The sequence below is a fragment of the Macrotis lagotis genome, chromosome 4, assembly GCF_037893015.1.
Source record: "Macrotis lagotis isolate mMagLag1 chromosome 4, bilby.v1.9.chrom.fasta, whole genome shotgun sequence".
NCBI lineage: Eukaryota > Metazoa > Chordata > Mammalia > Peramelemorphia > Peramelidae > Macrotis > Macrotis lagotis.
The window spans coordinates 275790609-275806623 of NC_133661.1; the positions used below are offsets into that span (position 1 = coordinate 275790609).

General features: G+C 36.2%; 1 protein-coding gene across 1 annotated transcript; it reads right to left on the reverse strand.

The window, feature by feature from the left end:
- Window positions 1-1919: 1919 nt before the first annotated feature.
- On the reverse strand, window positions 1920-2175 carry LOC141520421 (thymosin beta-15A homolog). The gene has a single exon (XM_074232083.1). It carries the CDS (start codon window positions 2173-2175, stop codon window positions 2038-2040), a length of 138 nt encoding a protein of 45 aa, XP_074088184.1. The 3' UTR covers window positions 1920-2037.
- Window positions 2176-16015: the final 13840 nt, after the last annotated feature.

Genomic DNA, 16015 nt, shown 5'->3' on the forward strand with positions numbered 1-16015 from the left:
CATTGTACACCCTAACAGCAACATGGGAGTGATGATCAACCTTAATGGACTTGCTCATAGCCACAGGGCAACAATCAGGCACAATTTTGGGATTTCTGTGATGTCTCCATCTGTATCCAGAGAAAACATTGTGGAGTTTGAACAAAGACCAAAAACCTTTAATTTAAAAATAATGTTATCTTATTATGTAATTATTCTATATCATATACTATATGTTTTTATATTAAGGTTATGATTTCTCTCTCATCACATTCAACTTAGATCAATGCATACTATGGGAATGATGTAAATACTAACAAACTGCCTTCTGTGGGGGGTGGGGGGAGGGATGCAAGTTTTGGGCAAAAATTGTAAAACTCAAAATAAATAAAAACCTTTCTAAAATTTAAAAAAAATAAAAATTAAGAAAAGAAGAAATTTTTTTTTCTCACTCCTACCTCAACTGGAGGGAGACTTTGGAATGTTTTTGTGTCTACTTGTCCATTTTTATAATGTCTCATATCTCATGTCAACATGGTACTATGCCTGATCAGTTTTCTGAAAAGAAGTAAATCTATCATGTACGAACATGATAGAGAGAAGGGAGCAGAGCCAGAAAAATTTTCAAACAGAAATAATAACATTGTAAAGAAAAACAGTTTTGAACCACGTAAGAATTGATCAATACTATGACCAGTCATGATTTCAGAGAACTCATGATGAAACATACTCCCCATCTCCTGATAGAGAAGTGATGGACTCAGGGTACATAATGAGATATATTATTATTTTTCTGGACTTGGTTAATGTGGGAAATTTGCTCTGCTTGATTATGAATGTTCATTGTAAGGTTTCTCTTTTTCTTTTTTAAATGAGAGGTAGAAGGGAAGAAATGGACTTTTGTCAAAAGAAAAAAAATTTGAAAGATGGAGTACAGTAATTTTGATTATAAAACCATTTTGGAACACTCTAGACTAAACTTCTGATTCATTTCTAAGGACTTGTTAGCAAACCCAGAAGGATAACATTAGATGAAATGATTCTTAAGATTCCTTTATTCTATTTGTAATTAGGTATGTATTAAAGATACATACCTCTTGTTCTCTGCTTGTATAGGATGGATAGGAAGCTGAAGTAGTAAGCAAGAACTTTTGAACTGTGCACCATATGAAAGTGAGAATCTGAGGTTGTCCTATGAAAGAGGGGTAATATCTGGTGAAGATTGCCAAAATATGCTAATAGAATATGGAAATGAGACCAGCTCTGGACCACCTCCTGAACTGTAGTGTTTTATTGATGGAAATGCTGGAGAGAGCATATCACCAAAAGACACACCAGAAACTGAGAAGTATAAAAAGGAATGGTTCCCCAATTCCACTTGTGATAGAGAGACATTATTAGTTTTATGAGTTTGAGGAAACTGAGTCAAATATTTTGTGGAATGGTGCTCATGGAGGGGATTTCATAATTACTTTGCTAAATGCTATATGCATTGGACATTCCATACTATATCTTCATGACTTTGAATAGGCAACCCTTACATGCCTGAAATTCATTTTGATCTTGCCTCCATCTTTTATAGTCCCTGGCTTCTTTCAGGAATTAGCTTCTATGCCATCTCCTATAACTAGTCCTTTCTGATCCCCCTAGTTATTAGTGCTCTCTCCTTCCTTATATAATAATGTAATACCTAGATGTTTATATGTTATTTCTCCATGGTGGAATGTAAACATTTTGAGGGCAGTGCACAGAAAATGAAGTGGGGCAGGGAGGGGAAAGGAGGGGAGTGAAATGAGGCATAAGCCTAAGTGATGATCAATGGTCTGCACATTTACCCACTTTCTTTGTTAACCCTTTTAGTATTGTTAATGGCTTTCTTATTTTCTTTTCGTGAATCAGCTCTTTTTTCAGATAAGTACATGATGGACATGGCTGGGCAACACTGGGTAAGGAGATGAAAGCAGCCTAAAATACTGAACAGCTAAAGCAAAGAGACAAAAGCGAAACAATATACTCTGGAAGCTCTTGATTCTGTTGCTGGGAAGGGAGGCCCCATCCCTAGGAAGACTTGGTGCTTTCCTTCTCCTGTTCGATGGTTTCCTGGGAAGGAAGAGTGTTCTTCTCTTCTGTGTTGGTCTTTTTCAGCTTATTCTTGTCAAATTTCTCCATTTCAGAGAGGTCTGGTTTGTCACACATTTTGGCTGGCTTGCTGGGTGCCCGGCATGCCTGCTGCCGCCGCCACCACTACTGCTGCTGTGGCTGCTGCTGCACCACCTCCCATAGTGTTCTTAATAGACCATCTTCAATCAATGCAGAAGTTGTTGACCATTCACCTCAAGATGAAGTCAATTGTTTCCTAACTGAAATTCCAACTGAAGAAGAGGTTTTGACTGCCATTAGGCTCCAATTAACTCATGTTGATTCTATTCGAGCTGAGATCTACAAGGTAGGGTAGTCCACTGCTCATCCAAAAATTTCCAGGTTAAATGGATGGAAGAAGTTATTCCCCAAGACTTCAAAGATGCCTTCATCATCCATCTCTATAAAGGTAAAGGGAATAGATTGTTCTGTGACAATAATAGTGGTATTTCTCTTTTAGTCTTTACTGGTAAGATTCTTGGCAAAGTCCTTCTCAATAGGCTGATCCTAAACCAGGAAGATGGTCAACTTCTTGAGAGCCAGTGTGGCTTTATAAAGGGTCAAGAAACAGTTGATATGGTGTTTGAGAACAGAGTTTTGTATACAATATCTGTAGATCTGACCAAGACCTTTGATACTCATCAGTCACAAGGGTTTACAGAAAATTACATCAGAATTTTATTGCCAAATGAAGTTCACTGGTATTGAACATCAGTTCCATGCCAGCATGCTTGCCCAGGTTCTGGATAGTGGATAATGCTCTTGAGATTTCCTGGTTACAAATGGAGTGAAACAAGGATGTGTCCTTGCTTGACTTCACTGAGGATGAACAGGGCCTCCAGATCAGCATATCACACTGATGGCAAATTCTTCAACTTGAAAAGGTTACAACCCAAGACCAAAGTAGAGGGAGTGTTGGCGCATGATCTTCTGTTTGCAGATGATCGTATACTCAATGCAATCTCTGAAGCTGAGATGCAACAAAGTATGGATTGATTCTCTGCTCCTTGTGCTAATTTTGATCTAACAATGAACAAAAGAAAACACAGGTGCTCCATCAGTCAGCACCACATCATCCATATTAGAGCCATCAGTTATGGCAAATGGAGATGTTTTGAGTAGTATGAACAAATTTACTTGCCTTGGCAATGTTCTTTCTAGGGAGGTACACATTGACAATAAAATTGACACACTAATTACCAGAGCTTACTCAGTATTTGGAAGGCTCTAAAAGAAAATGTGGGAGAGAAGAGGTATTAAACTAACTATTAAACTGAAGGTCTATATGACTTCATTGCTGTATGTCTTTGGAACCTGGACGGTCTACCAGAGCCATGTCAGGAAACCGAATCACTTCTATGAAGGTTCTGAAGATCACCTGGCAGGAGAAGATACCTACTGAGGTCCTTTCTTGAACTAAAATACCTAGCATTCCAACATTATTACAAAGAGTGCAACTATGAAGGGCTGTTAGAATGTCAGAAGTAGGCTTGCCAAAAAGGCAATTCTAGGGGCGGCTAGGTGGTGTAGTGGATAAAGCACTGGCCTTGGAGTCAGGAGTACCTGGGTTCAAATCCGGTCTCAGACACTTAAGAATTACCTAGCTGTGTGGCCTTGGGCAAGCCACTTATCCCCATTTGCCTTGCAAAAACCTAAAAACAAACAAAAAGGCAATTCTATGGAGAACTCACATAGGGCAAGTGCTCACAAGAGGTTTAGAAAAAGCAATATTGGGACACCTTGAAGGTCTCTCCTTTTTATTTTTAAACATTTTATTTGTTTTCCAATTATATAAAGAAGTAATATGTACCCATCATTTTTTGCAAGGCTCTGAATTATACAATTCCCCCCCTACCTTCCCTCCACCCTAGAAGGCTGTCTGACAGTCTCTACATTGTTTCCATGCCATACATTGATGTAAATTGAGTGTTATAAGAGTAGACATAAGAATAACCATAAACTCCCCTCCCCCCAAAGGAGATGGGAAACCTCAAGAAGAGAGAGAGGGAGAGATAGAGATAGAGAGAGAGAGAGAGAGAGAGAGAGAGAGAGAGAGAGAGAGAGAATTTGTACTTCAGTCTGTGTTCAGATTCCAATGGCTCTGTCTCTGGAGTGAGTTGCTTTCCCTATCATAAGTGCACCAGAGAAGTTGCTTCAAAATTTTTCCCTCAGTTGCTATTACTAGCTGTACTTCCACTCTATTTCTCCCCACTCTAATTTGTTCTATTCTCTCTCTTCTTTCATCCTGACCCTGTGCAAAAGTGTGTTATATCTGAGTACCCTCTCCCTCGATCTTTCCTCTAGCTCCAAGGACTTCCAGCCAAGATGATAGAGAGAAGAAAGGCACAGTTCTAAAATCTTCTGATCTTCTCCCCATATGTGATATGAAACAAACCTCTTAACAGACATCCAAACAACAAAACCCAGAAGGAAAAGCCAGGAGAAAGAACATCTACCTTAGGATTTGTCTTCTGCAATACTGGGTGAGTTCAGGCACAGAGGGCAGACTTTGCTGGGAGGATGGGACCAGGGAGACCCTGGAAGCCTAGATTAGCCATGGATTATCCTGATCAGGGGCAGGGCTAGAGCCTGGTTGACCACTGGGGCTTGGGTCAAGAGCAGAGGCATTGGTGTTGGCACTGACCTCAGAAGCTTGCTGGCAGGGCTGGAGGGGAAGTTCTGGTGTGGGAGAGCAACAGACATTATCCCTGGGCTCCTCTGGTCAGGAAGAATCCAAGCCTCCATTTCAACTGAAGCCTGTTCCCTGAACAAACACAATTACAGACTTCCTCTGTGCCAGGAGCAGGTGTGTGAGCAACAGAACCACCTCAGCTGACAATAGGGAGAGTGATCACCTGACCTCAGGGTATAGCCCACTATTGATCAAAGACAAAAGTATTTAAAAGCTTCAATCACTCCCTCCAGCCCAAGGAGGTCTCACTCAAGGTCACAGACACTCCAGGGAAAGCAACCAGCTCCCCCCCTAGTGGCCAACTGGAGCTATTACACTCAGTGAGCATATCTTCTACTACCTCCTACCAGCCAGCTGGAGATATTACACGCAGTGAGTAAAGCCTCTAGGGATCCCAACACCAAACCTCTGTGAACCAGTCCCTCCCCCACTGAAGGTCTTAGTAAAATGAAGAAAGGCCAGTGAAAAGGAGGGTCCATAGTAAAATACTTGGAAGGAAAAGATCCTAACTCTGATCTGGTCTCCAGCACAGAAAGACTTCCTTGAAGAAATAAGGAAGGAGTTTAAAAATCATCTGGAAAGTTTGGGAAAAGAAACCCAAGGGAAGATTAACACCTTGCAACAAGAAAACTAATCTTTGGAAAATACAATTGGAGAAATACAAAATGAGAATAATTCCCTCACATCCTCAATTTGGCAAATGCAAAAAGAAAATAATTCTCTCAAAACCTCAATTGATCAAATGAAAAATCTTTCAAAAATAGAACTGACCAATTGGAAAAGGAGTTACAAAAGGTAAATGAAGAAAATACTTCTCTAAAAAAAAAGAATGGCATCTGTGGAAACTACTGACTTCATGAGACAGCAAGAGCCTGGCAAACAAACAACAAAAATAGAAAAATTAGAAGAAAATGTAAAATACCTCATCAGCAAAACCACTGACCTCGAGATGAGATTGATGAGGGACAACCTGAGAATTATAGGTCTTCCTGAAAACACTGAAGATAAAGAAAAAAGCCTAGACTTAATATTACAGGATGTAATGATGGAAAATTGTGCTGATATATTGGAACCAAAGGGTAAAATAGTTATTTTATTGAAAGAATACATCAGTCCCCTCCAGAAAGAGATCATAATATGAAAACACCAAAGAATGTTGTGGCCAAATTACAGAATTATCATATAAAAGAGAAAATCCTGCAAGCAGCCAGAAAGAAACAATTTAGATATCAAGGAACCATAGTAAAGATTATGCAGGACCTGGCTGCATCAACATTAAGGGATTGAAGGGCCTGGAACAAGGTATTTTGAAGAGCAAGGGAGCTTGGAATGCAGCCAGGAATCCACTATTCAGCAAAACTGAGCCTTCTCTTTCAGGGGGAAAACATGGACATTTAACAAAATGGAAAACTTTCAACAATTCCTGATGAAAAACCAGAGCTAAGTAGAAAATCTGGACATCAAACAGGAGGTTCAAGAGACACATGAAAAGGTCAAAAAAGGAGGGGGTAAAGAAAAAAAAACTGCTCTCCAATAAGATGAAACTGGCTATATCCCACCATGGTAAAAGAATCTTATAACTCTTAAGAATTGGAACTCTATCAGAGAGAATATACTTACCAAGAAATGATGGACAGTCATGACTTAGCAATGAGACTGCTACCCAATGGGATGAAACTGGCTATATCCCTACTTGGGAGAAAGACTCTAATAACTTTAAGAACTATAACTCTATTAGAGAGAATATACTTAGCCAGAAGTGATGGATAATCAGGATTTTCTATAACTCAGAATGATTTAAAAACACTTCCCCCTTAAAAATGGGGACAGGAAGGAGACAGGAGAAGGGAGGGAATTGAATGGGGTAAATATCATTACATTAAGAAGTACCAAAGACATATGGTAATAGAGGGGAAGAAGGGAGGAGATGTGAAACACCTGAATCCCCCCATCATAAGATTTAATTTAAAGTTAACTTTCACACAAACTCAATTAACTTAAAACAATCTTAACTTTCAGGAATTAAAAGGGGAAAAGGGAAGGAGCAGATGGAGATGGGGGAGATAAAGGGGAACTAACAGAAGGAAGGGAAGGGAAAAGGGAAAAAGGTAAAGGGGAAAGAAAGGGGAAGGGTGGATATAGGAGGGCAAACACTGAAGGGAGTGGTATTCAGAAACAAAATACTGAGGAAGAAGAATCAATGGAAAAAAGGGGAAAAATACAGAGGGAAGATAGCATGGAGGGCAATAAAGAGTTAGTCATTATAACTTTGAATGTGAATGGGAAGAACTCTTCCTTAAGACATAAGTGAATAGCAGCATGAATTAAAAACCAGAATTGTACAATATGCTGTTTACAAGAAACTCATCTGAAGCAGAGAGATACATATAGAGTAAAGGCAAAAAGTTGAAGCAAATTATATTTTGCTTCAGCTGAAGTGAAAAAAGCAGGGGTAGCAATCCTTATCTCAAGCAAAACAGAAGCAAAAATGGACAGTCTTAGAAGAGATAAGGAAGGAAACTATATCCTCCTAAAAGGTGCCATAGACAATAAAGTGATTTCAATACTGAATATGTATGCACCCAATGGGATAGCATCCAAATTCTTAGAGGAGAAACTGAAAGGGAGGAAGACAGGGACAGCAAAACTCTACTAGTGGGAGAAGTCAATCTCCCACTCTCAGATTTAGATAAATCAAATCATAAAATAAACAAGAAAAAAGTCAAGGAAGCAAATAGATTTTTAGAAAACCTAGATATAATAGACTTATGGAGGAAACTGAATGGGGATACAAAGGAATATATACCTTTTTCATGGAAGTACATGGCACTTATACAAAAGGTTGACCAAATACTAGGGCATAAAAACCTAATAATAAACTGTAGAAAGGCAGAACTAGTGCATACATCTCTCTCAGATCATAATACAATAAAAACACATGCAATATTGGGCCAGGGAGATATAGACACAGAACTCATTGGAAACCAAATAACCTCATTTTAATGAATGAGTGGATCAAACAACAAATTATAGAAAGAATTAATGATTTTATCCTAGATAATGATAATAATGAAAAAAACATACCATAACCTATGGGATTCACTCAAAGTGGCTGTCAGGGAATATATTAAATCTTTTAATGCATACATGAATAAATGAAAGAAAGAGGAAATCACTGAACTAAATGTGCAACTAAACAAATTAGAGAAAGAACAAATTAAAAGCCCCCAATTAAATACCAATTTAGAAATTCTAAAAATTAAAGGAGAAATTAATAAAAACAAAAGCAAAAACTATTGAATTAATAAATAAAAACAAGAGTTGGTTTTATGAAAAAAAAATAAAACTGATAAACCTCTGATCAATTTGATTTAAAAAACAAAAGAAGAAAATCAAATTGCTGCTATCATAAATGAAAAAGGTGAACTCACCACCAATGAGGAGGAAATTAAAGTAATAATTTGGACTTATTTTGCCCAACTCTATGCCAATAAATTTGGCAATCTAAATGAAATGGACAACTATTTACAAAAATATAATTTGCTGAGATTAAATGAAGAGGAAATTAAATACATAAACAGCCCTATTTCAGAAAAAGAAATTTAACAAGCCATCATTGAACTCCCTGAGAAAAATCTCCAGGGCCTGATGGATTCACAAGTGAATTCCACCAAAAATTTAAGGAACAATTGTTTCCAATTCTATATAAACTCTTTGGAAAAATAGGTGAAGACAGAACTCTGCATAACTCTTTCTATGATACCAATATGGTGCTGACAACTAAACCAGAAAATGTTAAAACAGAGAAAGAAAATTATAGACCTATCTCCCTGATGAATATATTTGCAAAAATGTTACATAAAATCTTAGCAAAATGATTACAAGAAGTTATCAGTGGGATGATGCATTTTGACCAAGTAGAATTTATCCTAGGAATGCAGAGTTGGTTCAATATTAAGAAAACTGTTAGTATAATTAATTATATTAAAACCTATCAGAAATTATATGATTATATCAATAGATGCTGTAAAAGCTTTTGACAAAATACAGCACCCATTCCTACTAAAAACAGAGAGTCTAGGAATAAATAGACTTCCTTAGAATAATAAGCAGTATCTATCTGAAACCATCGACAAGCATTATATGCAATGGGGATAAGCTTGAGGCATTCCCAATAAAATCAGGGGTGAAACAAGGATGCCCATTATCACCACTACTATTCAATATCATATTAGAAATGTTAGCTTCAGCAATTAGAGAAGAAAAAGTAACTGAAGGAATTAGAATAGGGAAGGAGGAGACAAAATTCTCACTCTTTGCAGATGACATGATGGTATACCTACAGAATCCCAAAAAGTCATTTAAAAAACTACTAGGAATAATTAGCAACTATAGCAAAGTAGCAGGATATAAAATAAACCTTCATAAATTGTCAACATTTCTATATATGACTAGCAAGATACAGCAGAAAGAGCTAGAAAGAGAAATCCCATTCAAAGTAACCTCAGACAATATAAAATACCTGTGAATCTACCTGTCAAGGCAGACTCAAAAACTTTTTGAAAACAATTATAAAACTCTTCTCACACAAATAAAATCAGATTAAAATATCTGGGCAAACATCAAATGTTCATGGATAGGTCTAGCCAATACAATGAAAATGACAATTCTACCAAAACTAAACTACTTGTTTAATGCCTTACCAATCAAAATTCCAAAAAAATTACTTTAATGATTTAGAAAAAGTTCTAAGTAAATTTATATGGAGAAATAAAATGTCAAGAATTTCCAGGGATTCAGTGGGGAAAAAAGTACAAAAGAAGGTGGCTTAACCTTACCAGATATAATATTATATTATAAAGCATCAGTCATCAATACTGTCTGGTATTGGCTAAGAAATAGAGTAGTAGACCAATGGAATAGACTAGGTACAATAGCAGGAAATGATTATAGTAATCTGCTCTTTACTAAGTCCAAAGAATTCAGCTATTGAGATAAAAATTTTTTTTGACAAACCTGCTGGGAAAACTGGAAGTTAGTATGGAAGAAACTTAGATTAGACTAACACCCCACACACTATATACTAAGACAAGATAAAAATGGTTACAGGATTTAGATATAAAAAACAATATTATAACCAAACTATAAGATCAAGGAGTAGTTTATCTGTCAGATCTATGGAAAGGGAAGCAGTTTATGACTAAGGGAGAGATGCAGAACATCACTAAAAACAAACTAGATGATTTTGATTACATTAAATTAAAAAGCTTTGGCACAGACAAAACCCTTGTAACTAAGATCAAAAGAAATGTAAACTGGGAAACAATCTTTACAACTAATGCTTCTGACAAAAGACTTATTTCTAAAATAGACCAAGAACTGAGTCAAATTTTTTTTTTAAAAGAACAAACCATTGCCCAATTGACAAATGGTCAAAGGATATGCAAAGGTAATTTCTAGATGAAGAGATCAAAGCAATCCTTAGTCATATGAAAAAATTGCTCTAAATCATTAATTATTAGAGAAATGAAAATTAAAACATCTCTGAGATACCACCTCACATTTCTCTAAGTGGCCAATATGACCAGAAAGGACAATGATCATTGTTGGAAGGGTTGAGGGAAATCTGGGGCACTATTACATTGTTGGTGAAGCTGTGACCTCATCCAAATTTTCTGGAGAGAAATTTGGAACTATGCCCAAAGGACAACAAAAATGAGCATACCCTTTAACCCAGCAATACCACTACTGGGTACATACCCTGGAGAGATTATGAAAAAGGGTAAAAACAGCACTTGTACAAAAATATCATAGCAGCCTTGTTTGTGGTGGCAAAGAATTGGAAATCAAGTAAATGTCCTTCAATTGGGGAATGGCTTAGCAAACTGTGGTATATGTATGACATGGAACACTATTGTTCTATTAGAAACCAGGAGGGATGGGAATTCAGGGAAGCCTGGAGGGATTTGCATGAATTGATGCTGAGTGAGATGAGCAGAACCAGAAAAACATTGTACACCCTAACAGCAACATGGGGGTGATGATCAGACTCACTCATTCCTTCAGTGCAACATTCAGGGACAATTTGGGGCTGTCAGCATTGGAGAATACCATCTCTATCCAGAGAAAGAACTTTAGAGTTTGGACAAAGACCAAGGACTATTACCTTTAATTTAGGAAAAAAACCTGATATCTTATTGTCTGATCTTGCTTTCTCATATACTTTATTCCTTAAGGATATGGTTTCTCTCTAGTTACATTCAATTAGGATCTATGTATACCATGGAAACAGTATAAAGACTGGCAAATTGCCTTCTGTGGGGGGAGGGGGTACTAAAGTAAGATTAGAGGAAAAATTGTAAAGCTCAAAATAAATAAAATCTTTATTAAAAAATGCTCCAAATCATTACTGATTAAAAAATTCAAGTTAAAGCAACTATGGGATATCACCTCACACCTATCAGATTGACTAAGATGAGGAAAAAGGGAAATGATCAGTGTTAGAGAGGTTGGGGAGATTGGGACATTAATACATAGCTGGTCAAATTATGAACTGATCCAACCATTCTGGGGAGCAATATGGAACTATACCCAAACAACAATAAAACTAAACATACCCTTTGACTTAGAAATTCCAATTCTAGCTCTATATCCAAAAAAAATCATAAAAAGGGAAAAGTCCTACATGTTCCAAAGTATTCATGGCACCTTGTTTTTATAGTTGCAAAAAATTGGAAATGACTAAACAAGTTATTGTTTATGAACAATATGGAGTGCTATTGTTCTATAAGAAATCAAGATTAGTTGGACTCTAGAGAAGCATGGAATGAATTACCAGAACTGATGCTGAGTGAAGGGAGCAGAACCAAGATAGCATTGTATACATTAACAACAACCTTGTGAGTTGATCAGCCTTGATGGATGTAGCTGTTCTCAGCAGTTCAGACAGCTAGGACAACCCCAGGGAAACCATTGAAAGCGAGGAAAATAAAACAAAACAAAAAAGCCTACAGAATCTGATAGAACACTACATTCACTTTTTAAAAAAATTCTGTTATGTATTGCTTTCTTTTTCATGGTTTTCTTTCTTTTCCCTCAATCCTAATGACTCATACAGAAAATGAGTAATCTGTAAACATGTTAAGCACAAATGTATATGTACAATATTCATTTGGTGGTTTTCTGCTGGGGGGATAGGAATGGGAAGGGAGGGTAGAAGAAAATTTTGTAATTTAAAAATATGCATATATTTACGAATGAATGTTGAAAAACTTTTATAACATGTAACTGGAAAAATAAAATAAAATATCAATTAAAAAATAAAGAATAGATATGTGTAAAATACTTTGCAATCCTCAAAGCAATATTTAATTGCATATATATAATATATATAAATATATAAAAGCAATAGATAAATCTAAAATATATATCTATCAATTTAAAGAAATATGAAAATTATTATATAAAGCTATTATTGCATCAATGCAATCTTTTTACTTCTTCCTATTGAATTCTTTATTCTGTTCCCTTAAATATTATTCCAGAGAACCATGCAAGAAGTGTGGGAATAATAGAATGTCTTTTTCTTGACCTTTACAATTTTAAATAAACCTGTTCTAAATTTAATGCCATTGATTGCTTGTGGGGAAGCTGAGAATCATTTGACAGACATAGATTAATTTCATATATTCTATGTAGAATCTCTGGGCACCACAGGTCATTAAGAGGATTATTATTAGAGAGAAACCCAAGAAATTGAATCTGGTCTATTGAGACTGAGGTCAGAGTTACACAAGAATTTCATCTTATTCTATTGTTCTTTGAAAATCGATATGAATATACTCATGTCTTTACTTGATATATTTAATGACCTGGGGTGTTTCATTATCTTTTCCTACTAACATAATAAAGGGTGTTCATGATTTGGATTTCCCCCCATAATTTGTCAATCTTTTTCTGTGACTGTCTTTAGTCCTAGGCATAAGGAATGGACTTTTCTTGAAGAAAATAATGACAATTGTTTCCTTCATTTGAAAGTATAATTTATATATGATTAGAAGTGTGACCTGGTCTCATTTTCTTCATCCAAAATTTAAAGGTTGAACTGGATAAACAGTAAGGTCTCTACTAGTACTAAAAACAGAGAAGAAAATAAGCAGACACAAAAAGTCCTGTGATTCTGTGGTTTTATTCCATAGAATTACCTATTAATATTGTTCCTCTTTAATAGGTATTCTTTTAATTTTCCTGATGCTTTTGCTGGCATCACAATTCTCCCAGTCATACAAAGTAATTTGACTATATGTAATTCACACCTTCTACATTTCACCAGTCCTCTCCAATCTAACATCTGTCCTTTCCTTTTAATTCCCTCTGTCACACTCCTAGTTCAGGCCCATTTTACATCTCAATTGTACTATTACAATAACCTCCTAATTTTTCTACCCCAATCTTTTCCTTTTCTCATACATATTACATATCCTTTCCAAGTTTTGATTCCCAAAATGTAGTTCTGTTTTATTCCCTTTTTGGAAACTTTTAATAAGTTCCCATTGCCTGGCAAACAATTTTTCTATCTGTGGTGTATAGTCTCTGACAGTCATTGCAATAACATGGCAATCAAAAAAACTCATGTGATCTTTTGTTGTTCAGTTGTTTTTGTCACATCCAACTTTTTGTGGTCCCATTTGGGTTTTTCTTAGTAAAGGTACTAGAATGGTTTGTCATTTCTTTGTCTAGCTAATTTTATAGCTAAGGAAACTGAAGTAAATTGGATTAAGTGACTTAAGAGGGTCACACAACTAGGAAGTGTTTGAGGCTGGATTTGAAGTCAGGTCTTCCTGACTCCAGGCTCTCACTCTATCCACAGAGCCACCCAGCTGCCCACACATTAAAAGAAGTATAACTTCCTGGTATGAGATCCACCACTTAGTCCCACTTTACCTTATCCTACTCCAGTTACAACTGGAGTATTATGTTTAATTCTAACCACCAAAGTAAGAAGAATGCTGATCGGATATATATCTTCCAGAAGAGAGCAATCATAATGGTTAAACTGAGCTTATATCACATGAGGATAGGTTGAAAGAATTAGCGTATGGTATGTGGAAGAGTGTGGGGGAGAATTCAAGTAGTCCAAATCTTTGTCTGCATGAGGATTGTTCTCAGAAAGTTAGATCACAGCTTCTTTGTAACTAAAAATATTTGCAGAAGCAATAGGATTTGAACACAAATTATTTCAATTCTAAATTCACCATGCTATTTATTATAACACATATATAAAATAAAATGCTGTTTACTATAGATCTTGGAATTCTTGGCAATCATTGGCATATAATTAAACCTATTAAAGAATCACAGGATCTTAATATTAGAAAGGACCTCAAGAGCCTAGTCCAAACCATTATAGAACAGTAAGCTCTTAACAGAATCAGGCAATAAATAAAAATTAGTGATACTTGCCATTCTAAGTTCTAGGAATGAAAGAGGCAAAAGGTAGTCCCTCTCCTCAAGAAACTTGCAGTCTAATTGGGGAACCAACAATCAAACAAATATGTACAAACAAATAGAAAAATGGGAAATGATTTAAAGAGAGAAAACCCTAGAATTTAGAATGGTTGGGATAGATCTTCTAGAGAAGAAAGGATTTCAGTTGGGACTGAAAATAATCCAGCAAATAGAAATGAAGAGGGAAAGCATTCCAGGCATTGGGGACAATCAGAAAAAATGCCCTTTCTTAGGGCTCTGAGAGATGTCATGTCTTGTTTATGGAATGAAAAAAGCCAATGTCACTGAACTGAAGAGAGGATAGATAAGCTGTGAATCTTTGAATGCCAAGCAGATTTTTTTCTTTGATCCTAGGGATTATAAAGAAGCATGGGAGTTTATTGAGTAGGGAATTGACAGTCAGATCTGTGATTTAGGTAAAATCACTTTGGTGTCTTAATGAAAGATGAATTAGATAAGAGAGAAATTTGAGGAAAGCAGTAGTAGACTTTTGCAATAGTTTAGGTGTGAATAGGTTAGGCTCTATACAAGAATGGTCTTAAAGTGGTTATCTAACTTCTGCTTGTAAGTGATTGAGGCAGCTTAATTCACTTTGAGACAGCCATATTAGAGTTTTTCTTCCCTTTTGAGTTAAATAATACTCACTTCAATGTTCATCCATTATCTCTGGCTCTACTTTTAGAGACAAAGCAAAACAATTCTCATCTCTCTCCCATGTGACAAACTTTCAAATACTTACAGACTGTAATCAGGATAAAATAATACGATAGAACTCACAGCAACAGATACTAGATGAGCATTGGTCAAAGCAATTGTTGAGAGGATTCCTACTCAGGTAGAGAGAGAGAGAGAGAGAGAGAGAGAGAGAGAGAGAGAGAGAGAGAGAGAACAAGATTAATTTCTGAGATCCCTTGACTAAAACTCAGTTTTCTAGTCAAGTGTTCTTTCCACTAGAACACTCTCTCTTCACTTGTGTTACATAGACTCTCTGAGTATCTCCCAGGTCATCATAGTCTTTATTAGCGAGTTCCCAAAGAGCCAGATGTGCCTGCCAAATTTTATAATTTCATGAAATAATTGTCAACTCAGGTTTCAAGCATAAATTAGAAACCTGCTTTTTTTTAGTTTTTTGCAAGACAATAAGTTTAAGTTACTTGTGCAAGGTCACAATTATTAGGTAATTATGAAGTGTCTGAGGTCAAGTTTGAACTCAGGTCCTTCTGACTCCAGGGCTGGTGCTTTATCCACTGTGCCACCTAATTGCCCCAGAAACCTACATTTTTAAATGAACCTATTTGTGGTGGGAGAAATATCCAAGCCTCTTACTCCTATGTAAGTTAGGTTAGTCTATTCATAAAAGGTTTTGAATCTTTTCTTGGAAATTGGTTGATTTAGGGGACAAAAAGTCCAGGTTGTATCTATCATTTCCTGCTTATATGAATATAAAACAATATAGAGAAGAAACTCCAGGTGAGTGCTCTGATGCCTGTTTGGTGGATCACCCATTCAGGCAAAGGAGTTTTGCTCAGCCAAATTAATTCAAGGTGTCATTGTTTTTCCTGGTTGAATATCTTCCTGTTATGGATAAGTAAATATATGTCTGTTAACTATTGAATGACCTATGAGTGTGTCATGTATTAAAATATTGTATCTAAACTAGCAGGGAACTAGACTGAATCAGGTCTAAGCTACAACATC

Coding starts and splice junctions, on each gene's coding strand:
- LOC141520421 (XM_074232083.1), bottom strand. CDS start 2,175: ATGTGTGACAAACCAGACCTCTCTGAAATGGAGAAATTTGACAAGAAT.